This window comes from Aspergillus sydowii (genome assembly GCF_001890705.1).
Source record: "Aspergillus sydowii CBS 593.65 unplaced genomic scaffold ASPSYscaffold_21, whole genome shotgun sequence".
NCBI classification, from domain to species: Eukaryota; Fungi; Ascomycota; class Eurotiomycetes; order Eurotiales; family Aspergillaceae; genus Aspergillus; species Aspergillus sydowii.
The window spans coordinates 18,533-44,087 of NW_024467879.1; the positions used below are offsets into that span (position 1 = coordinate 18,533).

At 49.9% G+C, this 25,555-nt stretch overlaps 13 protein-coding genes across 13 annotated transcripts; 8 read left to right on the forward strand and 5 right to left on the reverse strand.

Annotated features, from left to right (window-relative positions):
• Window positions 1-753: 753 nt before the first annotated feature.
• ASPSYDRAFT_164838 (uncharacterized protein) lies at window positions 754-2,397 on the forward strand (the record flags this gene model as incomplete). Its single annotated transcript, XM_040843289.1, has 3 exons — window positions 754-820; window positions 885-1,297; window positions 1,360-2,397. 3 exons carry the CDS (start codon window positions 754-756, stop codon window positions 2,395-2,397), a joined length of 1,518 nt encoding a protein of 505 aa, XP_040696144.1.
• Window positions 2,398-3,246: 849 nt separating this feature from the next.
• Window positions 3,247-4,489, reverse strand: ASPSYDRAFT_137854 (zinc-dependent alcohol dehydrogenase; the record flags this gene model as incomplete). The annotated part of the gene is made up of 4 exons (XM_040840807.1): window positions 3,247-4,034; window positions 4,100-4,214; window positions 4,268-4,316; window positions 4,365-4,489. The coding sequence occupies 4 exons, from the start codon at window positions 4,487-4,489 to the stop codon at window positions 3,247-3,249; spliced, it is 1,077 nt and encodes a 358-aa protein (XP_040696145.1).
• Window positions 4,490-4,726: 237 nt separating this feature from the next.
• On the forward strand, window positions 4,727-6,006 carry ASPSYDRAFT_51983 (arginase family protein). The gene has a single exon (XM_040848405.1). It carries the CDS (start codon window positions 4,781-4,783, stop codon window positions 5,666-5,668), a length of 888 nt encoding a protein of 295 aa, XP_040696146.1. The 5' UTR covers window positions 4,727-4,780; the 3' UTR covers window positions 5,669-6,006.
• Window positions 6,007-6,042: 36 nt separating this feature from the next.
• ASPSYDRAFT_51985 (uncharacterized protein) lies at window positions 6,043-8,564 on the reverse strand. Its single transcript, XM_040848406.1, has 8 exons — window positions 8,405-8,564; window positions 8,274-8,356; window positions 7,498-8,216; window positions 7,295-7,427; window positions 7,018-7,230; window positions 6,810-6,968; window positions 6,583-6,760; window positions 6,043-6,508 (listed from the first exon to the last, which is right to left on the reverse strand). The coding sequence occupies exons 1-8, from the start codon at window positions 8,474-8,476 to the stop codon at window positions 6,086-6,088; spliced, it is 1,980 nt and encodes a 659-aa protein (XP_040696147.1). The 5' UTR covers window positions 8,477-8,564; the 3' UTR covers window positions 6,043-6,085.
• Window positions 8,565-8,808: 244 nt separating this feature from the next.
• ASPSYDRAFT_1169726 (uncharacterized protein) lies at window positions 8,809-9,264 on the reverse strand (the record flags this gene model as incomplete). Its single annotated transcript, XM_040840227.1, has 1 exon — window positions 8,809-9,264. The coding sequence occupies one exon, from the start codon at window positions 9,262-9,264 to the stop codon at window positions 8,809-8,811; it is 456 nt and encodes a 151-aa protein (XP_040696148.1).
• Window positions 9,265-10,595: 1,331 nt separating this feature from the next.
• On the forward strand, window positions 10,596-11,177 carry ASPSYDRAFT_37373 (uncharacterized protein; the record flags this gene model as incomplete). Its single annotated transcript, XM_040845533.1, has 1 exon — window positions 10,596-11,177. One exon carries the CDS (start codon window positions 10,596-10,598, stop codon window positions 11,175-11,177), a length of 582 nt encoding a protein of 193 aa, XP_040696149.1.
• Window positions 11,178-11,570: 393 nt separating this feature from the next.
• On the forward strand, window positions 11,571-13,611 carry ASPSYDRAFT_95663 (uncharacterized protein; the record flags this gene model as incomplete). The annotated part of the gene is made up of 4 exons (XM_040853146.1): window positions 11,571-12,011; window positions 12,082-12,147; window positions 12,220-12,730; window positions 12,863-13,611. The coding sequence occupies 4 exons, from the start codon at window positions 11,571-11,573 to the stop codon at window positions 13,609-13,611; spliced, it is 1,767 nt and encodes a 588-aa protein (XP_040696150.1).
• A 587-nt stretch (window positions 13,612-14,198) lies between these two features.
• ASPSYDRAFT_51987 (uncharacterized protein) lies at window positions 14,199-15,153 on the forward strand. The gene is made up of 4 exons (XM_040848407.1): window positions 14,199-14,436; window positions 14,483-14,556; window positions 14,609-14,680; window positions 14,743-15,153. Exons 1-4 carry the CDS (start codon window positions 14,365-14,367, stop codon window positions 14,846-14,848), a joined length of 324 nt encoding a protein of 107 aa, XP_040696151.1. The 5' UTR covers window positions 14,199-14,364; the 3' UTR covers window positions 14,849-15,153.
• A 168-nt stretch (window positions 15,154-15,321) lies between these two features.
• On the reverse strand, window positions 15,322-15,687 carry ASPSYDRAFT_125286 (uncharacterized protein; the record flags this gene model as incomplete). Its single annotated transcript, XM_040840453.1, has 1 exon — window positions 15,322-15,687. A coding segment is annotated over one exon (366 nt), but the record flags the coding sequence as incomplete, so codon positions are not given.
• Window positions 15,688-17,031: 1,344 nt separating this feature from the next.
• ASPSYDRAFT_83109 (uncharacterized protein) lies at window positions 17,032-17,693 on the forward strand. The gene is made up of 3 exons (XM_040851192.1): window positions 17,032-17,175; window positions 17,234-17,376; window positions 17,453-17,693. The coding sequence occupies exons 1-3, from the start codon at window positions 17,050-17,052 to the stop codon at window positions 17,595-17,597; spliced, it is 414 nt and encodes a 137-aa protein (XP_040696153.1). The 5' UTR covers window positions 17,032-17,049; the 3' UTR covers window positions 17,598-17,693.
• Window positions 17,694-18,697: 1,004 nt separating this feature from the next.
• Window positions 18,698-19,285, forward strand: ASPSYDRAFT_137860 (uncharacterized protein; the record flags this gene model as incomplete). The annotated part of the gene is made up of 3 exons (XM_040840808.1): window positions 18,698-18,742; window positions 18,796-18,972; window positions 19,025-19,285. 3 exons carry the CDS (start codon window positions 18,698-18,700, stop codon window positions 19,172-19,174), a joined length of 372 nt encoding a protein of 123 aa, XP_040696154.1. The 3' UTR covers window positions 19,175-19,285.
• Window positions 19,286-20,778: 1,493 nt separating this feature from the next.
• On the reverse strand, window positions 20,779-24,215 carry ASPSYDRAFT_83110 (putative NRPS-like enzyme; the record flags this gene model as incomplete). Its single annotated transcript, XM_040851193.1, has 4 exons — window positions 20,779-21,287; window positions 21,361-23,534; window positions 23,611-23,878; window positions 23,937-24,215. The coding sequence occupies 4 exons, from the start codon at window positions 24,213-24,215 to the stop codon at window positions 20,898-20,900; spliced, it is 3,111 nt and encodes a 1,036-aa protein (XP_040696155.1). The 3' UTR covers window positions 20,779-20,897.
• A 697-nt stretch (window positions 24,216-24,912) lies between these two features.
• On the forward strand, window positions 24,913-25,528 carry ASPSYDRAFT_95668 (uncharacterized protein; the record flags this gene model as incomplete). The annotated part of the gene is made up of 2 exons (XM_040853147.1): window positions 24,913-24,973; window positions 25,101-25,528. The coding sequence occupies 2 exons, from the start codon at window positions 24,913-24,915 to the stop codon at window positions 25,526-25,528; spliced, it is 489 nt and encodes a 162-aa protein (XP_040696156.1).
• Between the last annotated feature and the right edge of the window lie 27 nt (window positions 25,529-25,555).

Sequence of the window (25,555 nt, forward strand, 5' to 3'; positions counted from 1 at the left end):
GAAAGCTTAACATGAGACAATATAAACAATGATTTGTCCTCTTGGGTGTCTAGCCCCGGCGGTGAACATTGTCAAGACATTGAAAAAGCTAACCTTGTTACTGATGCCAATGGTCTTTCATGACCTATCTCCTAGCCCGGTCACCATGGAGTTATTTGGTACTTCCACCTGCATTGACTAGGATGTCTAGTTCCATCGAAAACATGAATTCCCCCGCAGATGAGCATCTGGTAAGTTTGGGGAAAGAGGGTTGAGCATGACTTGTTGTCGTCAAGGCCCAACTGGGGTCTTTGTTNCTTCCCCAATTCCCCAGTCAGTGCCCCCAGTCAGTCTCCCGAGCGGATACGGGGGCGGAGCACTTCCGGGGTCACTTTAACAGGAACATATGTGGGTTGGCTTGCCACCGGGTAATGCCCTTCCGCTCGGGGGAACCCAGAATTCCCCATAATTCCAGACCGTTGATTTGTCTTACCTCGTCGACCGGCCCACATGGAAGACAAACGACTGCAGATGTCAGGCCGTTATCGTATGGATACCGATATATCGCGCATTCGGCCCAATATTGTGTTGTCATCATGGTTTGAGGCGTATCTACCAATCTGTTAGGTCCGACATACGTACGCGTCTCAGCAAAGCATAGTAGGCGATGGAGCTTTTCTGGGGTTGCTGATTAGAGTTCTGGGCTTGATTCTTGGAGAGGATATAATATATATGCTCGCACAGCATCTGGCTTGGTGACAACCTACTCGTGTTATGGCCCCTTCCCTTGACGCGACCATGAATCTCTACAATCACTTAGTTGTTCTTTTTGTGGCCTTGGGTATGCTTCTCTCATCACCGTATATCATCAAATGGTAGTTGAAACTGATGCTATACCTTGCCAGGCTCGGTCACCTATGGTTTCAGTCTTGCAGTGATAGGCTCCGTACTCGGGTTGGAATCCTTTCTCAGCTATTTCGAGCTGAATTCGGACTCGTCAAGGAGTACCTCCATTACGGGTGCCACCTCTGCTCTCTTTGCGGCAGGCTGTGCAGTCGGTGCTCTCCTGACGACCTTCCTGGCGGACCGGCTGGGCCGGATGAAGACAATCCAGTGGACATGCGTGCTGTGCATCGTTTCCAGCGCTGTTCAAGGGGGCTCAGTTCATATCGCCATGTTCCTTGTCGGCCGCTTTTTCAATGGAGTTGGCGTCGGCCTGATGTTGGCCCTCGTGCCCCTTTACCAGTGCGAGATCGCCCCTGCCGACGTGCGTGGCCAAATGGTGAGCAGCCACGGCCTGCTCATCGTAACGGGGCATGTAAGTCACGGACACCCTTCCCCCAGTGTATACAAGATACTAATCTGTACTTGTCTTAACAGGCCCTTGCCGCTTGGACCGGCTACGGCTGCTACTTCTCACCCAACCCTGCCTTCCAATGGCGCTTTGAACTGTCCGCCCAAGCCATTTCTCCTCTTCTCCTCTTGATTGGTACGCCATGGATTCCAGAGTCCCCGCGCTGGCTCGCCGAGCGCGGCCGTGAGAGTGAAGCCCTTGCCATCCTAGAGAAGCTCCACCCCGACGACGGCAGAGGTCTCATGGCCCGGAAGGAGTTGATCCAAATGACCCAGCAAATCGCCCTCGACCGGCAAATGTACGAGCAAACAGGCCGCTTCCCACTTCTGACGGTGCCTTCATACCGGAAACGAGTCCTCTTCGGCTGTCTCACGCAGTTCCTCTGCCAGTCGACCGGTGTTCTCGTAGTCAATAACTACCAGGTCATGCTCTACAATGGCCTGGGCCTGTACGAATCGCTCCCTTTGCTTCTCTACGCGTGCTACCTAACCTGGGCCGCATTCATGAACTACTGCGCGTCGCTCATCATGGACAAGGTGGGCCGAACTCGCCTGTTGATCGGCGGCCTATGCGGCTGCTCAGTTGCCATCATCTGTGAAATGGCCATGGTTGCCAAATTCTCCGGCACCTCCAACAAAGTCGGCAACGGGTTTGGCGTCTTTTTCCTATTCCTCTACGTCACCGTCTACGGCCTATGCCTCGATGCCACCTGCTACGTCTACTGTGTCGAAATCTTCCCAACTCATATCCGCGCCATGGGAACCGGGCTGTCGGTTTTCGCCCAGGCATGTGCCACTTTGATGTATACACAAGCAGCTCCGACTGCCTTTGCAAACGCTGGGTGGAAGTACTATTTTGTCTTTTTCCTTGTTCCTCTGGCCGGTGTGCCCTTTGTCTGGAAGTTTTTCCCCGAGACCAAAGGCGCAACGCTCGAGGAGATTGGACAGGCATTTGGGGACAAGGTTGCGGCGCGACCGGGATACCTCGTTGGTTCGGAGGACTTGCAGCACTCCTCTTCTAGTGATTTCAAGCCTGGAAACACCGATCTAGAAAAGATTGTTTGATTGGGTCGTGTCCTCCAAGTGGTTTTATATTAGTTTTGCACGGCTCTCCCTTTTTATTGTATTTCCTTTTTTTATTATATTTGTCAGGGTCAGTAAATATCAGTCATGTCAGCAAAATGATTTTTCACATCGAAGATAATCTTCGACATAGAGCTTGATAAGCTGCGAGTGGAGTTTTACGGCCAGTTGATCCTGTCGTGTCTCCGGCGATTAGCGGGGCCAAACCGTATATGGTTAGTCTATTCTTATCACGTTCGTTCTCTGCAATCGTCTTCCTCGTGGGTAAGTCACCGAAGTGATAATTGTGGAGCTGCGGAGAGATAAAGGACACAGAGACTTGGGGTTGGGGACTTTGGGGTAAGACAGGGGCACGCGCTCCAACTTGCCAACTTCGTTTCAAGGGGGAGATTGAGGCTCAGCAAGGATTTTTAGTCACAATCGGTTCCTTGCAAGATTCTCCGCACGGTGACTGAAACTATGGCCTACCCACAGGTCAGCGTATGGGAATCTCGGGAGCTCTGGGTAATGCTATTCCGGGTGGGTCTGTCGCCTCCAGTCCCCACCGAGGCAGGGCTTGTTGCATCTGGTAATTTACAGTATCCGGTATGTTTACACAGCCCGGCAGTTGAAAGTTACGCGGAATTATCTGCATCTCATCCTGAGCGAGTTAGTCTATCTGCACTGCCTTTTCGGCTCTATCAGCTGTATCTAATCCTTTCATCTCTCATGTGATATCATTGGTCAATCTAGACCCTTTCCCATAGTTCCTTGAGCTCAACAGAGAGGTGCATATAGGGAAACAAACTTGTGTAGGTAAGTTGATAAGATATATATTCTCGCATGCTATATCTAAATGCTCAACACCACTTTGCCCGTTAGTTTGCCAGCTTCCATGCGCTCAAAAACACTCTGCAAATTCGACATGGGCTCTACGGTGACGTGGGCCTTGACGATGCCTCGCCGCGCCAAATCCATAACCTCGACAGACTCTCTATAGCTACCCACAGAAGATCCGATAATGCTCAGCTGCTTGAACAGAAACACGTTGGGTGAGGCGTTGGCGATGGGGCGTTCTCTGCCCTCTTGAACGCCAACGACCACTGCCACACCGTTAAATCGAAGCATGTCAAGACCCTCTGCAAATGCACTGTCCTCTCCGGTACACACAAGCACAGCCGCCGCGCCCAGCCCGCCTGTGAGATTCAAGGCCATGCTGACTCGGTCACTCTGCTCAAGGCTAATAAACGACTCGGCGCCGCAGCTGCGCACCAGCTCTTCCTTAGCCGGGACATCTACTCCGACGACGCGCAATCCCAGAGACCGCGATGCAATCTGACATGCTAGATGGCCCACTCCGCCGCCAGCACCCAGCACCACGATCCAATCCCCGGGAACGGCGCGCGATTTCCGGAGCGAGCTGAGAGCACATAGCCCTGCGCAGAGCAATGGGGCCGCCAAATGTGAAGGAACTTCGTCAGGAATGGGGGTCACATAATCTGCAGGAGCCACGCAGTATTCCTGGAAGGTCCCAGGGGTGTAATAGCCTGAGATCTGCATCGTCGTGCAGCAGCTTTCGGCTCCTATTAGACATGCCTTGCAGACGCGGCATGCCTTGTGCACGAACTTGACCCCAACTCCTAGAAACCACATCCAGGTCAGCCGCTGTCGCCTCAGGATATTGAAATATGCAAGTAGTTCTCACGGTCGCCAATCTTCACAGGACCGTTTTCCAAGCCGGGTCCTAGTCGCACCACGCGTCCCACTCCCTCATGACCGCCAATCTGATTCACCATCATCGGTTTGGGGTATCGCTCCCACTAAACAGGGTATCAGGTATCAAATATCTTCACGGGGAGATCGGTCGACGTACCGCGTTGATCATAAGCCCATGATCTGAATGGCAGACGCCGCTATGGGTTCTGTAGAAGTCAGCATTTCCGCGCATGTCGCTCACCGCGGGGTCTCACAATTGAAGGAGAACCTGCCCAAACGTGGGCTCTGGGGTTCCAACGGTGACTTGCCTGACCGAGACCTTTCCGGGCTGGTCATACACCATGGCCTTGTGGCTCAAGTGTGGAATTTCGGTGCGCATTTTGAGATTGAATGGTCACCTCGAAGTCGCAAGATCAAAGAAGAGGAACATAACTAAAAGATAAGCGAGTGAAGCAAACTCGCTTGGAAACCCCCAGGCCTCATTGTCCGAGTTGCCCGTCATGCGTGGAGAAACGGTAATTCAAATACGACAATACAGGCCAGCATCCGAGTGGATCAGTGAGTGATATCAATGCGATTACCTCAGTAGAAATTAAAACCTGGGCGATTCAAGTGCCGAGTCTTTTCTTTCTTTTCCTCATACTACACTCTTCACTCTCTGCTCTGTAAAATGCCTGCTACCTCGATCACCATCATCTTCTCTCCCTACCACGTGGGAATCCGCGACCACCGCGTTGGTAACGGCCCGCACCGGATTCGCTCGCTGGGCATTGTCAAGGCCCTCGAGAAGCTGGGCGTGACCATCAACTTCAACGAGATCCCCCGCGTCGACAGCTTTGAGGGTGAAATTGGTCGCAGCTTCGAGCTCCTACGTCGCATTTCCACGGCGGTTTCCCAAGCTGTGGCCTCCAACAGCTTCCCCCTCATTCTGTCCGGGAATTGCTTGGCCACCGCTGCCGCCGCCTGTGGCCTACCGATCAGGGATCTCGGCTTTGTTTACTTCGACGCCCATGATGACTTGGACTCGCCTGATGTCAACGAGAACGGGTATTTCGACGCCATGGGGCTCTCCATGCTCCGCGGAGAGAGCTGGAAGACCCTCATGAACACGGTCCCCGGCTACTCGCCCCGGACATACCGCCGCTTCCTCTACTGTGGTCTGCGTGACCAGTCCGCCGTGCAGCGCCAGCGTGTCATCGACGCCGGCATGACCTCTATCTGGGGCCGCTCCGACGTCAAGGTTGACTTTGTCGCCCAAATGAAGCAAGAACTTTCTGCCCGCTCTTACGGCCCCGCACTGGTTCACCTTGATCTGGATGTTCTGGATGAGTCTTACGGCAAGGTTAACGACTACCCTTCGCCTGGTGGTATGATGGAGGAGGAGCTGATCGCCTGTGTCGACATGGTTCCCCGTTTGGACACGAGCCCGCAGTCGCTCACTGTCTGCTCCTTCGACCCCAATGCCGGTGATGGTGACAAGATTGCCACTATTGCGATTCGCGCTATTACCGCCTTTGTCCAGGCTCTCTTGGATACTAACGCTTTGACCAAGGCTTAAACTTGATGTGATTCCTTGACAAAGCGACTTCTCGAGAGAAATGTTGCATTATCGGGAATGGCGGCAACAGGAGTTTGGATACCGACTTGAGATTTATGATTTCCTGTATGAGGTCTGTTGAAAGTTAGATCCTTTAGAGTGCAGTTTTGTATAAAGTTATGGTGCCTATGGAAATAGTGATAGATGCAGTTTGGCAATATATAAGCCGATCTTCAGAGATAGAAGTATGAGGTGCCGCCCTCCTAAGTACACATGTAGATAGGGACCGTCAATCAGGAGAGTGATTATGCTTTCTTGTGGGTATCTACTTGGACTGCAAAGGCAGCTAGTGTTACCGAACACCAAAGGTTATATATACATATATTATTATTATTTTCCTCTTAACACTCAAATGAAAAAAGTAATTGTACAAAGGAGTCAATGCTCCAAATTAGAGTCCAACGGCCAAGGCTGACCCCCAAGAGGCATGACCAACAAGCCGGGGTTTATAGTATCCTGCTCAGCCCCAGAAGTCAAATCCTGCCACTCCATGAAGCCATACGGATCGAGATCTTTTAAGGCCGACGGTGGATCAGGAGAGCACGGTGATTGCCCTTCGCCACCCGGGAAAAGCTCATGTAATCGTCCGTTAATACCCCATTTGCGTGAGATCAACATTATTGTCCTGACTGATCGTTCCGCCCACCCCCATGCTGTCTTCATTTCCTGGAGGCAGTAAAATGTGTCCATGAAGAGTCGTTTGGACTTGTCTTGTATCAATTGATCGGGAGATGTCATGTTGAAAAGATGGATCATGGCGGCTGTCCGGGCTGGGTCGACGACTGAGATTGATATGTTCCTCTAAGGGATGATCAGCTCAATTATCATCATTAATTGAGGAATAGGTTGGGAGGTCGACAGTAAATAGAACTTACCAGAGTGTAAAACTTGGCATAAACTCGGAGCAGATGAGTGACCTGCTCAGCCGATTTGGTGCATGTTTCATGGTAAGACATCAAGGCCTTATTTGAAAGGCCATCCAATGGGTTGAAACTGTCTGGAGCACTAATAAACGGACGATGAAGAAGGATGATTAAGGTATGGTAGTGAATACTAAGACGATTGTTAAAGAGGTGCAAGAGTAACCGACTCATCAACTTACTGTAAGCAATAAATATGCGGCGGAACAGGCTGCTTCGATGGCGCTGATGGAAGACGAAGGATGCTGGGGAGATTATTGTAAAAGGATGTTAATTCGACGTTTACCCTTGTCATCACGCTTTTCTTTTCGCGCCAGGCTGTGCGCTTGTTAGGGGTATATCTGGCAGAGTTAGATAGGGTGTTGGCTCTGCAACGTGGGATATACTTACATGTCATCCAGTGGCTGCACAACCATCTGAAGGATTCGACACGCATAATGGAAGGTGGTTGTAGAATAGGATAGAAATGGTTGGGGATCAGCGAAGAACTCGCCGTTGTCATCCCATGGCTGATAATCGACCGCTGTACAGATAGACGGAAGTGGAACCTGGACATCTCGATCGACAATGATACTCGGTCGGCCAATTCCCACGGTGAATAATCTAGCGAGTTGGTCAGTCTCCCGGCCAGAAGAAAATAAAGTCTCGGGTGGACGGCTGCACGTACTTTTCGATCATATAGCATCCCCACCACGCAATGGACCGTAGCTCTGCCTCCTCGGCAGTCAAAGAACCGGAGTCAACCCACTGACTGGGGTCGATATGTAAACCAAGATTATACGCCATGCGTATGGCAATGCCTAGAGGAGGGGGGAGGGGTCGAAGTCAGTTCGGAAAAGGACGAAACACTATCTCATATCGCCAACATACCTAGATAGGTCCAGCCTGCCGGTTCTGTGTCTACCGCCATTTCCTTGAGGGAGATAAGCGCCGCCGCAATCACAGTTGACACGCGAGGAGCCTCGATCTCTTGGAAGAGAAGTGCTTTGGCTTGCCGTGCAAAGGCATCTCCAGCGGTCCTCGGATCATTGCCATCGACACGAGTCTCAGGCACGTCAACATACCTGGATGCCAAAGCAAGCACGCTAGACAGCAGGAGTGGAGTGCAATATCCATCTTCTCCGTGGTTGGCGAGGCTCCTGGTGAAACTCTCCTTGTGGATGAGGTATTGCCACTGATTTTGCCATCTCCAGAAGGCTGCCAGCAGCTTGTCCTGGGTATCGGGCAGAAGCGTGCCCCAGATGTCGGGGTGCTCTCGATCTGAGACTGCCGGGCGGATGGATAAAGGATCTTTGGGAGTGTCCAGCTGCTGCTCGACCAGACTCAGGTGACTGCGAGACCCAAAATAACGGAGTTGATTGCCCTCTCCCAGACTGAGCCCCCCCATCAAGTCGGCCAGGTCATCCTTGATACTGGCCTCCTGGAGATGAGGAGGCCAGTCCGGTTCTGACTGTAGCGCATGTCTCTTGTTGACAGACTGAGAACCAGCGTTCTGGAACTCTCTATCTCGCCTCTGGTATTCGCGGAGTTGGGCTTCCAAAGCCTCGACCCGAGCTTGTAATGCCTGCACCTGCTGTCTGCTCGGCGGTCTGAGCCCAGCAGTTAGATGGCGATGCCGTTCGACTCCCCCGAGATTCGGGACTTACTTGCGTCTTTCTTCGTGATGACGATATTCACACTGCTCCCCTTCACTGGCACATCGACCACAAACGGGCTTTTCACCATCACACTAGCGGGATTTAGTAAGGTTGCAGCTGCGACGATCTAGTGCTCTTACCCGTACTCGCTTCTTTCGGCACACAGTGCACGCTAGTGAAACCCGCTTTCGCGCAGGCTCCACTTGAGACATGACGGAATGGCTGGCTGCACAGGTAAACACTGGGCCGGGTATCCTTTTTGCAGGCACCTCGGACTGTAGCCTCTACAGCACACTTGGCTTTGGCTCCAGGTAGGCTGCGGGGGCAGTGGCGGTCCGGAATTTGGAGACACAAACTGCCGGCTCCCACCGCCCTCGGCAGTATATTCCGATTATCCTATATAATATATTCCATTATTCCACAGCCGAGCGGACCAATTGTTGATTTCTATGGCCGACAGACTACTGTAGTTAGGTCAGATGGATATCGTATGGTCTGTGCACTGTTTACTAGAAAACGCATCATGTAATGACCAAATATACCATTATCTGGAAACATCAACACAGTTCAGGTCCATCTCATCCAGCTGTTGCGGATTCCAAAATCCTCTGTCCGTTGTAACCGTGTGGGTAAAGCCATACTCATTATATCCTGGATCGGCGAATCTTGAATAGAGGACAACAGATTGCTCTGGAACCGTGAAATAAAAGCCGATCGTGGACAAACAGAGTGTAAGCCATAATAGCCCGATTGAAAAGTAATCCAGCAGCGCACCAGTTGTTGCAGGTATGATTCCAGCCACAGTTGATAATAGAATAGACCAGAAGTGCAATCCATTGTAACGGTGGAATGTCAGGAATATGAGGATCGTAAGCTCAGCCGCATTATAGAATGCAACGGAGAGGAGGGCTGCCAGAAACATTGTGACAGGAACACTCTCTGCTTGAAAACCTTGAGTGGCACCGACTGGGTGGAGTACATGACTGTCTAATTTGGTCATGGAGAAATAGGCCGGTGACCCTGACGGATGTTAAATGCAGTTTCTTTGCATCTGGGTTACTGCAGGGATAAATACTTTTAATCTGGTAGTAGGACTCTCCGGCTGGGCTTGGATTCTTCAGGTGGAAACTACGTTAAACTTTAATAAAGTTAAATACCTGCAACTAAACACGTGTGGGGCGGTGGCAGGGTCAGGCGTAACACATAATGCAAAGCATATGGAACCAGCGCGGAAATCCAATAATGATGCCGTGTGCTGTGAGAACATGCTGGTTTAAACTTGGAAAAGGCTAATCTAGTCCACTCCATGATGTATGGTAACATATGCATTCTCAAAAACTCTTCCGATAATGTCGGTTTTGAAAAGTTTGTTGAACCAATGGGCGAGATTTCGCTCCCTGAAGATTTCCACAATGCTGATATATATTTCCACTACATCCACTGGTGGTTCGCATGCTCTGCATATCCCTGCATGTTGATGAGTGGGCCTAGACGTAAGAGATAAATTTAACAGGGAGAGAAAGGGTTCCCTGGGAATTGCAAATGAACTATATTTCTCTCCTTGGTTTAAACAAACCGTTCAAACAATAGGATATCCGTACGCCCGAGTTTGAAGGGAACCAATTGAGGTTATTCATTGAACAACTGAGGTTCCCATGAGAATCATCACTTAGCCTCAGAGACAAGGATTGGCACATTACAACTCAGATATTCCAAGCTGACCGGCTTTGCCATTCGACTCCACCTCATATACTTTTGAGACGATACCCTTGCGGCACGGGAGTCCCTGTCGGAGTATGTAAGGAGAGATGTCAGTTACTTATTCTATATTGCAAATCGTCCAGTGTACCATTCAGAATATGGGTTAACTCCAGGATAATCCCACAGCCCTAACACCACTAATGTAGTCCCCGTACTTCCGTCTTGCGCGGCAGAGAGCCCATCTTGCAAGTCAGTGTCGACCAGATACCATGCCACTAAAATTGTTGCTGTTGTAAAAGCCAAAAGAAAGTATGGAGTGAACACGAATAGATAAAGTTAAAAAAGATTACAGATTTAAAATCGAAACGGCAGGAATCTAATTTGAAAAGCAGTAATGTACAGATACTTGGAGAACAAATACAAATACATCGAAATTTGATGGGCTGCTCCCAGGTGATTCAACAGTAATATCAGGAAGATGGTGGTGAAAGCCCTGGAGAACCGGTTTGAAGGCAGGAAGCATTTGGGACGAGACCGTACCACCAACTATTATGGAGGAACCAAAAGGACCTCTACATTATCCTGTTTCTTAATGCTGTCAATGCCGCGATCAATGGCTCTGCATACTTCATGGCACCCAAAACCGCTACTGGGTCGTTTGAAAAGGGCAGCGCACTCTTCTTCTCACTTACCTATTTCTTTTTAAATGCTCTTGCGGAGCTTCGTCGAACAATCCATGCCCGGTCTATCTCGATCAAGCAACATGAACTCGGTCTCATCCATCCCGTGGCCTTTGTGACATCCCAGACCGTTTCCGGCATTCTTGTGGCAGCCTTCCAATCCTTGGTCTTTTCTTGTTGCTACTACTTTATGTTTGGTCTTAGTAAGACTGCATCTGACTTTTGCCACTCTAAGCCTGTCCGTTTCACACTTCTCTGCAGAGTCCAGCCTGCTCCGCATGCTTGCCGCCTGGGCCCCATCCCTAAACATTGCGTTTTTCATGGCGGGAACGGCCATTCCCATCTGCCTCACCTGTGCGGGATACAGTTCCCCGGTTCTAACCATGCATCGATGGGGATCATGGATCGCAGGATCTCTCCGTCCCCGAGGGTGTTGGAGGCAAATGAGTTTGCGAACATTGACTTGACATGTACTGCAGATAAGATGGTTCCCAACAGTCCAGGATATAACGACATACGCCACCAAGCTTGAATGTCAAGGCTTCAGACACAGTCCCCGGATCCACCTACTTGGGAATCATCTACGAATTCTACCGGTCATACCTCTGTAGAAACTGAGGAATTACTGTAGTGAAGTGGTTCCTTTACGTGGTATTAACTGCAATCGGCCTGACTTTCATGACCAGCGACGCAGGATCAACAGGGGCCCCGGTGCGTCAAATAAGGAGCAACAGTGACAAATCCACCCCTGTTACTATCAGAAAAGCACAGAAATTACGTGGAGCATAATATGATGCTTTCTACAGTTTTAGAGCCTGTTTCATCAAGTTCGTCCATTACGCAAGCTGGGAAGCCGAGCTGAGAGGTGGACTCAACCAAGGAAGATCATGGTCCTCAAGCCTCTGCCGAGACCAGCACTCATCGCATGTTCTCCTTCAAAGACGTCTCCTACTTTGTCAATGATGGCAGCGAAAAGCAGCTTCTCAACCAGGTCAATGGGTACGTGAAGCCAGGACAGCTCACTACTCTCATGGGTGCGTCCGGCGCCGGCAAAACAACGCTACTTGATACGATTTCGCAAAGAAAAACCACTGGACGTGTGGAAGGCCAGATGATTATGGATGGGAAACCCCTTGGCGGTACATTCTCCCGGTCCTGTGGTTTCTGTATGCAGCAAGATGTGCACGAGCCAATGTCAACCGTGCGCGAGGCATTAGAGTTCTCAGCAAAGCTCCGGCAACCCCAAAATGCCCCCCTAACAGTAGAGCTTGACTTCGTTAATGAGATCATTTCGCTCTTGGAGCTGGAGCCTAATGCTGACGCACTTGTTGGAGAACCCGGCGATGGTGGCTTGAGTGTTGAGGAGGTAACCAACTACCATACACAATCAACATAGCTTCAAATTCCTGACGGCTAACACTTTGGTTCCAATGCAGCGCAAGCGTGTTACAATTGGCGTTGAGCTAGCAGCAAAACCGTCTGCGCTTCTTTTCTTGGATGAAGTAAATATATATACATATATTGATGGCGGAGATAAATAAACACACGTGTATGCCAATTAACAACTTTCATAGCCAACATCCGGTCTTGACAGCCAGGCCGCATTTGCGATAGTCTCATTCCTGAAGAAGATCGCAAAGCAAGGCGTCCCTATTGTGTGTACAATTCATCAACCATCCGCAATCTTATTCCGGATGTTTGACCACGTCCTCCTGCTTGCTCCGGGCGGCCGTACTGTCTATTTCGGCGAGACAGGCCCTGAGTCCCGGTATGCCATTGATTATTTTGCCCGGCATGGGGCTGTTATGGGAGAGTATGAGAATCCACCAGAGTTCATCATCTCGACAGTAACAAGCAATGACGACTCTGCCCAAAACTGGCCACAAATCTGGAAAGAGTCGGAAGAATGCGCTGAGTTGCAACGCAAGAATACAGAGTTGGAGAGCAAAAGTTGGCATGCATCGGCGGACGAGTCTGCAAGCGAAGATGACGGTGCGAAATATGCACTTCCGCTCTATAGTCAAATGGTTGAGTTGACCAAGAGACACTGGACGGTTGTCTGGCGAACGGGGCCTTACAATTTCAGTAAGCTTTTCAAGTGCATAGTTTGCGAGCTGTTTATCGCATTTAGCTACTACAATGCCGGCCCTGACGTTCAGGGCTTGCAGAACCACATGCTTGCTTTGTTAATCATTTCATGAATTATTCCGATGACAGCAGCAGACATTCAGGATGTTTGGTTGAGCAAATGGGCTATTTTTGAAGCCCGTGAACGGAGCGGAATATACGACTACAAAGCCCTACTTACTGCCCTGATACTGGTTGAGATCCCGTGGCAAATACTGGGGTATACAATGGTTTACTTCTGCATCTACTGGACGGTTGGCTACCCCAATGTGACTGGCATTGCCGGCTACGTCTATTTCATGTTCCTCATCCTATCACTGTTTGGAATCAGCTTCTGCCAATTGATGGCCGCCATCTTTCCCAACCCATTTATCGCCGGTTATGCCAACTCGCTCTTCTGGGTTGCCATCACAGTCTTCTCAGGGACGCTGGTTCCTCACAGCGCCATGAACACGTTTTACAGGGCCTGGATCTTCTGGGTGGACCCTCTCAGATACTGCCCCGGCGGAACAGTCTCAAACGTCCTGCACGGGGTCAAGGCCCAGTGCAAACGATCGGACTTGACCATCTTCGATCCACCCCCAAATTCCACTTGCCAGGAATACGCGGCAAGCTTTCTGTCGCGGAGCGCGGGGTACATCACCAATCCTGATTCCACGAATGATTGTGGCTACTACAAGTATAGTTATGGCGATGATCACTCTGTGACTATGGACTACTACCATACTGATCGCTGGAGAGACTGGGCGGTGCTTTTGGGCTGGTGCTTCGCTAATATGGCCGGTATTCTGTTCTTCACTTGGCTGTATAGGGTCAAGCTTCGCAAACAGGCGGGGTAAGCAACGGATACACTGCAAGCTAGACTTGGTGTGGTCGTCCTTCCCTGTACCTGTGCACAGAAGGATAGAGCAGATTTCAGGCCGAAGCTTGTGTTTTCCTTTCTTAACCTCCTTCCGGACGAAGAATTCTATTTTATTTTTATTTTATTTTGTTTTATTTTATTTTGTTTTATTTTGTTTTGTTTTATTTTGTTTTATTTTGTTTTATTTTGTTTTGCTTGTTTTGCTTGTTTTTCCCTCCCTCAAGAAGCTCTCACCACTCAAAGCCCCTTGAAACAATGTTCAACATGCAACATTTGACATGATTTCCAAAGTGCTGGTAAGAGATACGAGAAATCCCAAGCTCTCCTAACAGGGGAAGAAGGAAGAGTAAGGGAGGAAGCAAGTACAGGAGATATCTCATAGGTTACATGCAGCAGGAAGCCAGGAGAGATAGACCCACTGAACCAACCAACAGACCAATCCAGGGCAGAAGAACTCGGGCGCAGGTTTGACGGACATGATCCTTCGAGTACTAACATGTTACACAGAAGCCATAAATACCGAAGCAAATAGCAATGCCTTCTCTCGGTATGCACCCCTGCATTGCCTCTGCATGAAGTCCCTTATGCTGTCAGCCAACCACTAAAACAACGCCCTGACCTTGCCAGCCAACTTCCGTTATATAAAGGATTCATCTCCCTCGTCCTTAAGTTGTTCCTTTCATATCAAAAGTCTCAGTAAATTGCTAAGTCTACTTACACTTAACACATCATGAAGCTTTCCCTGGCCCTTGCGTCTCTCGGTCTCTGTATCGCGCCAGCGTTCGCGGAGCCAATCGGATGGGTATGGTATCTTTCCCCAACAAGGAGAGAAAAACTAACAGAATCAGATGATATTGACCTCAGACGAGGAAACTTGGGCAGAGACTCCCGAGTCGCAGAAATGTATTGAAAACTGGGAGGAGTACGTCTCCCTTAATGCAGATCCCCTGGATATCCCTACTAACTTCTAACAGAAAAGTTCCTCTCAACGAGATTTACATCAAAGGAAATGTCACTGGTGCAACTATGGAGTGCTTTGTTTACAAGTATGTTCTACCTATAATGAGTGATCCTCCGGTACTCAGCCCAGCAAACTAACTTATCGCAGTGACAGCGAGAAAAACTGCACGGGTCCATCGACCGCCTTGGAAGAGGGGCTACATAAATTCCCAGGCGACTTGTATGCCAGCAGCTTCTTGTGTGTGAGCTCATGATTACCTTAAGCCTGTTCCTTCACGCATAGAAGATGGCCTTGTTATAAAGCGTCTAAGTGGGGTAGTATTCTCGCATTTCTTCACCATGGTATGCTGGTTTGTGTATGTTTTTACCACTCCTGGGCTCTGGCATGGGTTTTTTCCCTGTGGTTTTCCCCGTGCTATACTGCGAATGCAAGAGTTAGGGGCTATTGCTTTTAGATGGAATATTTAATAAGAGAAAACACTCTCGCCGCAAGAAAGAAGCAGACCGCGAAGCAAGTTTATATTCCTCTAACTAGCTATTTGTGTTCCGTTCATTAGAGCTCCAAACTATGCATGTCTACACAGTGCAACTTATACCAGTATCTCCTACCTTGTAGATCTCAGCGTCTGGCAAGCGCACGGCGGATTAGGATGTTAGATTGAGCGACACCAAATTGCAGGATGCGAGTCCATAGCATGAGCATCTGGATTGTTGTGCTCTCAAACGCGAGCCTCAATGCATCTTCCCGTCTGCCTAGAGCGTCGTATGTTATAGCCAAATCCGCCATGGTAGCCACCGTGTCAAAATGCATTTCTCCGAGGATACGCTTTCTCTTGTCGAGCACTTGCACATACAACACTTCGGCTTCCTCCCACTGTTCTTGGTCTCGGTAAGTTGATGCTAAATTGCTCATGAAAATGAGAGTCTGGGGAGACTCTTCTCCGTATACGCGCTTGCAGCCCTCAAGCCGTTTTATAAATAACGGTTCCGCTTCCTGATATCGACCCCGTATCCAGTAAGAAAATGCTAGGTGCCCTACTACGACGATCGTTTCGGTATGGTCTTCTCCCAACACCCTATTCATATGCTCCATTACTTTGATGAACAGTGGCTCGGTATCCCCCCATTCATTCCGAGCCTTGTACTGCAAGGTCACAATTAATTCCGTGATTAGCATCGCAACGCTGTACCTCCCCCTGACCCTCCCATTCTCTCTCCCCTATTTGTGGTCTTGGTGGTATGCTATAACAATCTGGTTTAGATACAGCTCTATTCGCAATACTGAAATTACTGTGGAAATCAATGAGTCATTGCCTGCGCGGCGTGATAAACTCACAGCTGCCACCAGGACCGCAGACGCGCAACTCGAACAGGTAGGGATAGCGCTGGGGGACGCCAATGACCACGACGACACCGAAACCTACGAGACTATCAGCCTCCTTACTGAAGAGCAGAGGGCGCTGTTTATTACACAGAGCCTACTCCGGCAACTGTTGTCCAAAATCCAGGATGACGCCGTTTCGAGAGTTGCAGCCGAAAGGCCAAGTCAGACTACATATATGACAGTTGGCGACCACAACACAGGTATTTTGATGGCGACGAATTACGCTCCGATCAGTGAAGTCAATTTTGGGGTCAAGCAGTAGCTTAGTCGGAGCTTTCAACTATGACTGCTGCTGATAGTAAGGTGAGTATGTGAGCGTTTGCAGCACTGCTGTCTTCGGGCCATAAATAATCATCTGCGGAGGGGTCCCTGCCACAATTATATATAACAATCCACATTTTCCACATTCAATACGCATGGGTCGCAAGTTGGAAAGACCAGGAATTTGTGTGTATAAACCAATCCAGAAACACAGAGAATAAGGGATATATAAATCGCAAATTACCAAATCTCGTCACAACTCCGCAGTTGAGAACCTTCACTATATATTAGAATTCTAATACCTCCGGTATACCCATAATCCTTAGAAGCATAGTCGATTGTCAGGAATCACTCCTCGGCCTCCACTAATCGGCAGTTCCGGTGGTTTCAGCGAGCTAAGGAACACCCGGGGGTTCCTGGCCAACAATCTGTAGCCAGGATGATGATCTCAATAGCCAAAGTCTCGCCCATGCCACCATGAAGCCGAACAGCGTCGATCCTACCTTTACCAGCCATAAACCAGTACACTTCCGGCTCCTCTCTTCACCCTTTTCCTGAGGCCGATCGTCTTGGCTATTATTTTGTGCCGTTGAACTCAATCCTCATTGACAATCGTTGGGGGCCGTTCTTGCAATGTTGCATGGCCCCTCCAGAAACAGCAAAAGATAATCGGTTTGATCCCTGGTTTTACTCGGTCTGACTGTGCTGTAAGCAGGCATCAGGCCTCAAGGCCCTGTGTATAAATAGGACGCTAATTCCGCCGGTATTACCATCAATAACAGTTTTAGAACTCCCAAACATACTTTCAGAATGATCCTCACCAAGAAACTCCCTCTCTTCGCCACCCTGGTCGCCCTGGCATCAGGTGCCTCCGCCGCTGCCCTGGAGAAGCGCGAAGGCGAATGCTCATTCAGCCTTCGATTCGCTCGTGGCCAGGTACACCATCCACTCTCTCATCCGCAAATGCGCAGCACTAACCACGGCATATCCATAGAACCCTATTTCGGGTGGCGACAACTCCCTCGCCTGCGTTGGGGAGGTCACCTACGCGGACGGCTCGACCGAGACTCTGGCAGACCAGTGCAACACCATCAGCCATGACAACTGCTATAGCTCACAGCTGCCCAACACAATCTGGTATGTTATTCTGTACTATCAGTTATCCATATGGTAGAGCCGTGCTGTACTTGTGGCCGATATTAACGTGGCATAGCATCCACACCAACGGGGACAACTCGGACGGATACTTGGACTATGGCGCTGAGCACCGTGATTTCAACGAGGATGGTTGTACTAAAGACAAGTGGGCGACTATCTCTGGCGATGGCAATGAGACAAAGTGTACCTTCCCATGCTAGAGATATGATAGTTACCTAGCTGGCTGTCTATATCGTTACTCTTGCGACACTCACAAAGCGCATATCCGAACAAGTATATATTTCACAGAATAGGACATTGTAGTAACATTATTTTGATTGCTTATGAACTGGTCCCATTTGAAGCTATCCAATCTCTCAGAGATACTATTACTCGGAGTACCGGACACTTGACCATGACTCGTCGGAGGGTGGAATTCTACATGGAATTCTGACCACTACGAGCTTTTTTTGCAAGCTTCAGATCTTCTTATGCTCAGGAATAGCGTTTTCACAATCCATTCCGATTAAAAAGCCTGCTGAGCAGACGAACACTAAGTAACCCATGGGGAGTCTCTCAATACTGCTACTGCAACAAGTCAGCCACCGGGGGCAATGTCACCAAGGATCACAAGTGGAATAACAATATTAACCCGAACACTGGCTGGGACTTATATCACCCCCTACTTCTGCTACAGTCAACACCAAACCATTTACGCATTGAACTGGAACAGGCAAAAACTGATTATTTTTCGATAGTTCCTTATGACTTTCTTTCCGGTTCCTCAGGTGGCTATAATCGTGCAGATAATACATTTCTTCTCTCCTCAACCAATATAGGCCCAAGACCGTTGGTGAGGAGCTTGGATAACAGTATCGTAGAATATTAATGCCCTGATGCGAGTATTATGACCCAGCGTTGTTCTAGCGCACAGGATTCCCAGTCGGGGAATACGGTGCGCTGCATGAAGCTGGAGAGCGGAAGGATTTGCTTGTGTCTTTGGGGGCCTTGCATAGCTTCCGGGGCAGTGAAGACAGGGCAAACCAGAATAGATTGGGGTTATTCAAGTTAGCCAATGAGATTTAATGTGAACGGCCCCCATAACAAACATGGTTGGATGAGCCAAATCCAACAGAAGCAGCAAGCAGTTTCATACTGACAGCTCGGCACGGCGGCACGCCTAATAGGGGGCTCTATTATACTGGCACGGAGTATACAATGGACTTTACAGTAGGGTGCGCAACCCGATATAAATAGGGGACTGGACACCCAAGTTTTGTCTTGTATTAATCTATTCAACAATCTCATCCAGTTTCCCAATATGAAGTGGCAGTCTCTTCTTCTTCTAGGCGTCCTTGCCAGCCAGGTAGGATTTGTGTGTCAATAGGGTGGTATACTTTATGGCTAATTCACTCGCAGACTATTGCTGGAACTGACACAATTGATTGCGATATTGATGCAGACAAGTGTGATGTTGGCAAGGCTTTGTCCGGGGCCAAGTATCTTCGGGGCCTCTCTGGGCAACCCATTGCAAGGGCTGGGAAGTGCAATCGTGTTAGCTGTTCCTGGGGCGCGGGTATCTATGTCTGCTCCAATGCAAGTATTGCCCGGGACTATTACAGTGACAATTCCACTAATGGATCGACAGGATAATAAGGATCACACACTCAAGAGCTGGGAAACTGTGGCAGATGTGACTGAAAAGGTCTTGGGCAGGTGTGTTGATGCCACACAGGTAAAGGGACGTCTCTCAAGTTCTGACGGCTGGGGTGTTATTGTCCAGAAGGCAGCCTGCTAGACTTTGAGGCCTGTCCTAATGGTAGGTGCCTGGCCAAGCTCGAGATAAGGAAGAGTACCTGGGATCGATTTCAGTGATTTATCTTCTAGATGTATGCAATTGATTACTTGGACTTGTCTTCGTGGCCCGATGGGCTCGCATATCCCTGTCAAAGACCAACATATAGATCGTAGTATAGAATCACAGTGGCAAGTAGGCAATTTGTAATGTTAAAAGCACCAAGTGCCCTGTAAACGGTCATTCCAATTCTTTTGGTCCTGTCGTCGCAAACAGCCCAAACAGCCAAACACGACAAGAGCCTGGGCAACGTTCTACTGCATCGTGTATGTATCTTGCTACCGCTCGATGCGGAATAGGAAATCGTCTATGGTTGAAGACCAGTTCAATGCTTCGGCGTTTGCCCGAACAACTGAGCATCCTTTCCCGCATGATCATCGCTCAGAGGCAGTAAAGGAACTCATTCCCGCAGAGCTTGTTCTAGGAACAGGCGCTCGGCGTCGATTATACGGTCACGGTTCTGAATCCTATGACGCCAGGCTGGAGCAGCCCGGGCGGATCTCGGCCGGGTTCAACGATTCGTATTAGAAGACCGCGGATGTCATCGACGCGCATCCAGGACAACTGCACGCTCCGTAGCAGATGGATCGGAATATATCATCTTCGGTATCGGAGTCAACATCAGCAGGCAGCAGAGATCACCGTGTCTGAGCCGCGCAATACTGCTGTCACTATTATCGGAGGTGAACGGGTCGGCAGCAACGATCACGTCCAGGCCACCGGAAACTCGACGCAGAGGATGCTCAATGTATACCACTGGGGGTTGGAATCATCCCGGACACCCAGCTTAATTGTGGCTTCTCGGTACTAGCGGAGACCGTCGTCAATGGTGGATACCTGGCGGGCTGCCTAGGACATGGGATTTGGTCCGAACCTTGCCAACCATACCACCATTGGTGATATCTCTATCACTTATGTGCTGCGCACACTCGGCGACATCCAAAGTCCTGATCTGTGATGTTCCAGGCTACTCTCCCAGCCTACTGAGCCCTAGTCGCCAACGGCCAGGCCTCCCTCCCGGAGAACTGAGACTATACAGTCGCACGCTCTCTGTAACCAAGAAATATTCGCCGGACATCCGCGGCGACATTAGTGTGCGGTGGGAGAAGGCTACTTTAGAAAGGCGAGCATCTTATCATATCAATTCCTGGAAATACCATGGGCTCTGTTCATATTATAGTACCCGCCTTAGCAGCGTAAAAGGGCGGGGGGCAGCTCGGGTGAGCGGGATGGGGCTGACACAGTGGTGAGAGTTGGACCCGGGAGCTACACCATCAATGTCATCGATTAATGGCTGCTCAATAGCTAGGACAACTGTTAGTGCTGCCCTTCTTATGCGCGTCTCGCAGCCCGGTGGCGTTGGCTCGAATCCAGGCCAGAGAAACGTGATCTCATGCAATCAAAATTCATTCTCTGAATAGGACCCAAACAAGCAATCATAGGAGGTCCATGACACAAATCTACAGCGTCAAATTACAAAGGGACACGAGACTATGGTGTCCTCAACCACACATAATGTTGAATACACCATCCCCAGGGAGACATCTCACAGGTTTCAAGCATTAGAACCCCATCACTAAGTGCACGAAACTATACGTTGCCATGATCTGGATTGATTATACACGTATCCATATCGTACCTGCTAGACGTTTATCCCAAGATATGATCAGAACTGCCACTGAGCCAGCCAATTGCGCATGAGGGACGGTGAGATCGGATCTAGTGACTTCATCGCCATACTCGCTTCCTGCGCTCGCTCAGTGCCTAGAGGTACAGACATTGTGGCGGTCGAGTCCTGCAGGCCTTCATAAAAGCCCAATAGCTTTAGTGCTGGCTTTTCAGCTACCTCAGCTGGCGAGGGGTTTTGGATCCTTGATAGGTCACCCACCCATGTGGTAAAGCTGACCGTATCGACCGGGTATACCTCTTGGATTGCTGGGATAAGCGAAGACCAGGCTACTGTGTTGGGGTTGGTGAGGTGGTATACGGCGTTGGGTGTTGTTTCAGTAGTATGCCTGTTGTTGACAATGTCGATCATGATGCTTGCAAGAGTATCCTGTTACCATGCGCGTAAACGTTAGCCATTTAGGTGATATTTTTCTGCTCATGGAGGATCGGTATCGACATACCACGGGTACCCAGTCGACAGCCATGGCACCCAGTTGTTCGGGAACCTTTCCTAGTGCCTTCGACGTCGCTATGATAGTGGGGAACCACTCCTGCGGATTCCAAAGGCCAGACTTGGTTGTTGGACCAGCAATTTGGCCGACGCGATAGATGGATGTGCGAACAGAAGCCCGATTTGAAGCTTCCAGGCAGATTCGTTCAGCGACGTGTTTGGACTCGCCGTACCCCTGGGCCAATACTACCGAGCTGTCTTCCATGGGAATTTCCGGTATCGGAGACCCTCTATCGGGAGTCCAGCCTCCCACTGTACTGACAGAGGATATAAAATGAATTTGCGCATTGCGTGGACTATCTAGACTAAAGTCCACAAAGCGGCGCATGCCTTGTATGTGAGTGGCCTCAAAAGACTCCACGGAGTGGTTGAAGTTTACCATCCAGGCGTTGTGGATGATCGTGTCAACTGACTGTAACATTTCCTGGTACTTGGCTTCTGACAGGCCAAACCTGGGTTCCCCGAACGAGGCTTGGAGGAATTCGACTCTGGTTTCCCAGTCGCTGGCTTGCAGTGCCAATCCCTTTTCTTTGAAGCCCTTCTTCTGGCGGGACTCCGCATCGGATCGGTTCAGACAGTAGACCTTGGAGATGGAGGGATTGCTCAGCAGTTTGTGGAGCAGATAGGTCCCCAAGGATCCGGTTGAGCCGGTGAGGATCGCTGTTGAAAGGGATGTCGATCTGGCTTGAGGATTATCTGCCCTTGCAGGGATGTCGGCTGTGTATTTTTCTACCAGTTTTCGGATCTTTTCCTGCCTTGGAATCTCAGTTTGTGTCTTCCCACTTAGCAAGTCTTGGATGAACCGGGAGAGTTTCTCCACGCTTGGGTTAGCATAAATGACCTGGGGGTTGACATCTTCTGATTTTATTTCAGGCCGACGTTGCTGGATACCCTTCTGCAAGCTCTTAGAGACCTGCATCGTCATCAAAGAGTCCAGGCCGGCAGTGTAGAGATCCTGGTCATCTACAAAGTCAGAGCTTCCCAGAACATGAGTGACTATCTGCCGAGTGTACGTCGTTATACTGGCCTGATCCAGGTTCTCTGGCAGAGATATAGTCAGATCATCTTCACCCGCAGAATAAATCATATCAATTTCCTTCTCGTAGTCAACCAGTACTGCACGCCGCATCACAGTGCCCTTGGGTGTAGTCTTGAACGGCTTCACCTTGGACGCGAGTCCGATCTTGCTCTTCATCACTCGCCCATGAGCGGCGATAGTCCGGTTCGCCGCCTGCACAGCAGGCCAAATTTCTTCGACGAACAGTTCAGTGCTCATCTCGGCAATATCGCTGGCTGGCTGTACGAGAAGACCGGCCTGGAAGCGAGACTGGCCGAAAACCATTGCCTTCGCGACAAGAGGATGGCCCTCGATTATAGCCTCCATTTCAACCGGTGTGAACTTCTCGCCGTTGCTTAGGACTATTACATCGTCCCGGCGTCCGTGGAATTTCCACAGGTTTTCATTCGTGGGGTGTCGCTGGTATAGATCATTTGTTCTGTAGATGTCTAGGTGCGGGTAGGTATGGAAGATGCCATGCAAGCTCCTCGAGTCTTTGTTTCGGGGAATAACCATTTCATACAAATCATCTCCGATTGCCTGCATATCAATCCCATACGATGGGTTCCATTCAAAGTAACTCCAGTTTTCAGGGGATTCCGGCACAACTGATGGGATCCAACCTATCTCGCTGGCACCTATGGCGGTGATTACCTGTGTATACTTACGCAGGCGGTCGCCAATCTCCGGAGCCAAGGGACCACCGCCGTAATAAACATGCCGAAGACCCTTCAGACACTCCAATGCCTCGTCAGAATGGCTCAGGTCCTCCAGAACAGATGGAGGGTAGAAAGCGGCTGTTGGGCGGGTAGTCTTCATGACTTCGACTAAGAGGTGGACGGACAGTGGCTTGTCAGGGCCTAGTAGTGCTGGAGTGCCGTGGAAGATGGAAAAGACAAGGGCTAGAAGGCCCATCAGATGGAAAAGAGGCGTTGTAACCAAGACGAGGTCCTCAGAGCCCAGGTGGAAAAAAGGGGTCGGCTGACGACCAGTGGGCCAGGGAATACAGGAAAGGTAGTCGATGGTTGCGAAGAAGCCGTTGGTCAGAGGCACAGGCTTGGGCAAGCCTGTTGAATATCACGTTAGCTCTCAGACAAGTCTCCGTGTCCATCTGTGATGTTTTCAAGCGGCATCAAGACCTACCCGTGGTCCCGGAGCTGTGTATGATACACATGACGTCGTCCTCAGAATCGGCATAGGTTGCTGTGAGCGGGTATTGACGCAGTCCGCTCTTGTCACTGAGCATGCTCTGCAGACTGGGCACCTGGAAAATGTGCAAGCCGGGACAGAGTGCTTGGATCTCCAAAGGCCTCGCCTCTCTTCCCTGGCTGAAGAAGAGCTTGTTACACCCTGTTTCCTTTAGAAGATGGAGATGGGCCTCGTCTGAGTTTCTTGTAGAAGGAAGAAAAGCCTATCCACTTATGGTTAGACTTTGCGCCATGGATATGTACGGGTTGTCGCTCTCTTACCTGATATCCTGTCTTCTGGCATGCCATCATGAAGATGAAGTAGCGGATATCGTTGTTCGCCATATAGGCCAATGTCTCCCGGGCCTGGGCAGGTCCAATGGTACTTTCGATCCACCAAGACATGCAGTTCACTGCCCGAGAGAGGTCCCGCATGTTCACGGCCTGGAAGCCATTGGAGACATCTGCACCCTTTGGGATAACGGAGAAGCATCTTTCAGCATCTCGCTCAGCCAGGTCATCGGCCAGGCTTGCGAGAAGTCTCTTTCCTCGTGACTCCATGGTATATGGTAGGACCGAGTATGGTCGTTAAGTGTATAATCTCGAAGATGTTCCAGGATCCATGCGTGGCAAAACTAGAGTACTGAGAGAACAGGGACCTTATGTACCAGAACGGGGAGATCATCGCGGGGGGTTAATGAAATTCTGTTCGTCGATGGATTCTATAGCCGGCGATCCATCGTTCGGGAACTAGGAACCCAGAAAGAAACCCCGATTAAGAGGGATTGCCCCTCCGACCGTGCCGAATTCCTGGGAAAGTTCGCCAGCGGGTGGGTAAGTATAACGCAGCCTGGATCGTCATTTGCAGGGAGGCTTGGTTCACCCCACTGAGTGCCTGTACAGCATATCGGCACCATTGTTATGCTGGATTTCATTGTCACAATACTTGTGCCAGAGCCCCACTGGCCAGCATTGTTACACATCACTCGATAACTGCTGCCCATCAATTACCAAGATAGGCATTGTCGAGGACCAAGTCTGTTTTAGGATTACCAGTGCTGCTGGTTATTGTTGAAGGACGGAACCCTATCCCAGTCAAGTGTGTATTGCTTGGGCAGTCTTCCAGGTTTTGAATTTTAACACCTGCTCCATTCCGGTGTATACTTTCTACTTTTACTCATCTCTTCCGCTGATTCCTTTGTTTCTCCACCTCTGTTCACCTTGCTTATACACACACATCGCTGTTTAATTGAGGTTTATGAACCCTCTTCTATCTACTTCCGAATTGTTTCTCCTGCATATTCGAAAATGCCTCAGACGTGAGCTTATCTGCTTGGCCATGAATATATATATATATATATATATTTATGTTGTTCATAGGATACTCGCGCTATCTTAAATATTCCTAATACTAGATTATACTTATCTATATACTACTCCTTGAAGCTAATGCTATTATCGCCCTCTTTAAACACCACTGGGACGACATCCTAACCGAGTATGGCCGCGGCAAAGCACCTGGCGATCCGAACACATACACGACCGGCGTCATCGGCGCTCACAACGTCGTGCTAGGGCACACACCACACATGGGAAAAGTCAGGCTCGGGACCAGCTTCCCCAACATCGCGATCACCCTGGTGGTGGGGATCTGGGGCGACGTGCCGTCAGGCCCAAAGCATAAGAGGGAAGTCTACCTTGACGATGTTGTTCTGGGGAAGTCGGTGGACGAGTATGACTTTGGCCGCCAATGTCCGGCGGGCTTTGAGCCGAAGAGCTCGTCTGAGGGCGCCTCGGGTGCGCCCCCTGCGGCCCTGCAGGCCGTTCTGCGGAGGTTGCAGATAAATTATCATTGTGCGCGATTAGAAGATTGACGGGTAAGTTTTTGCAGGCTATTCAGG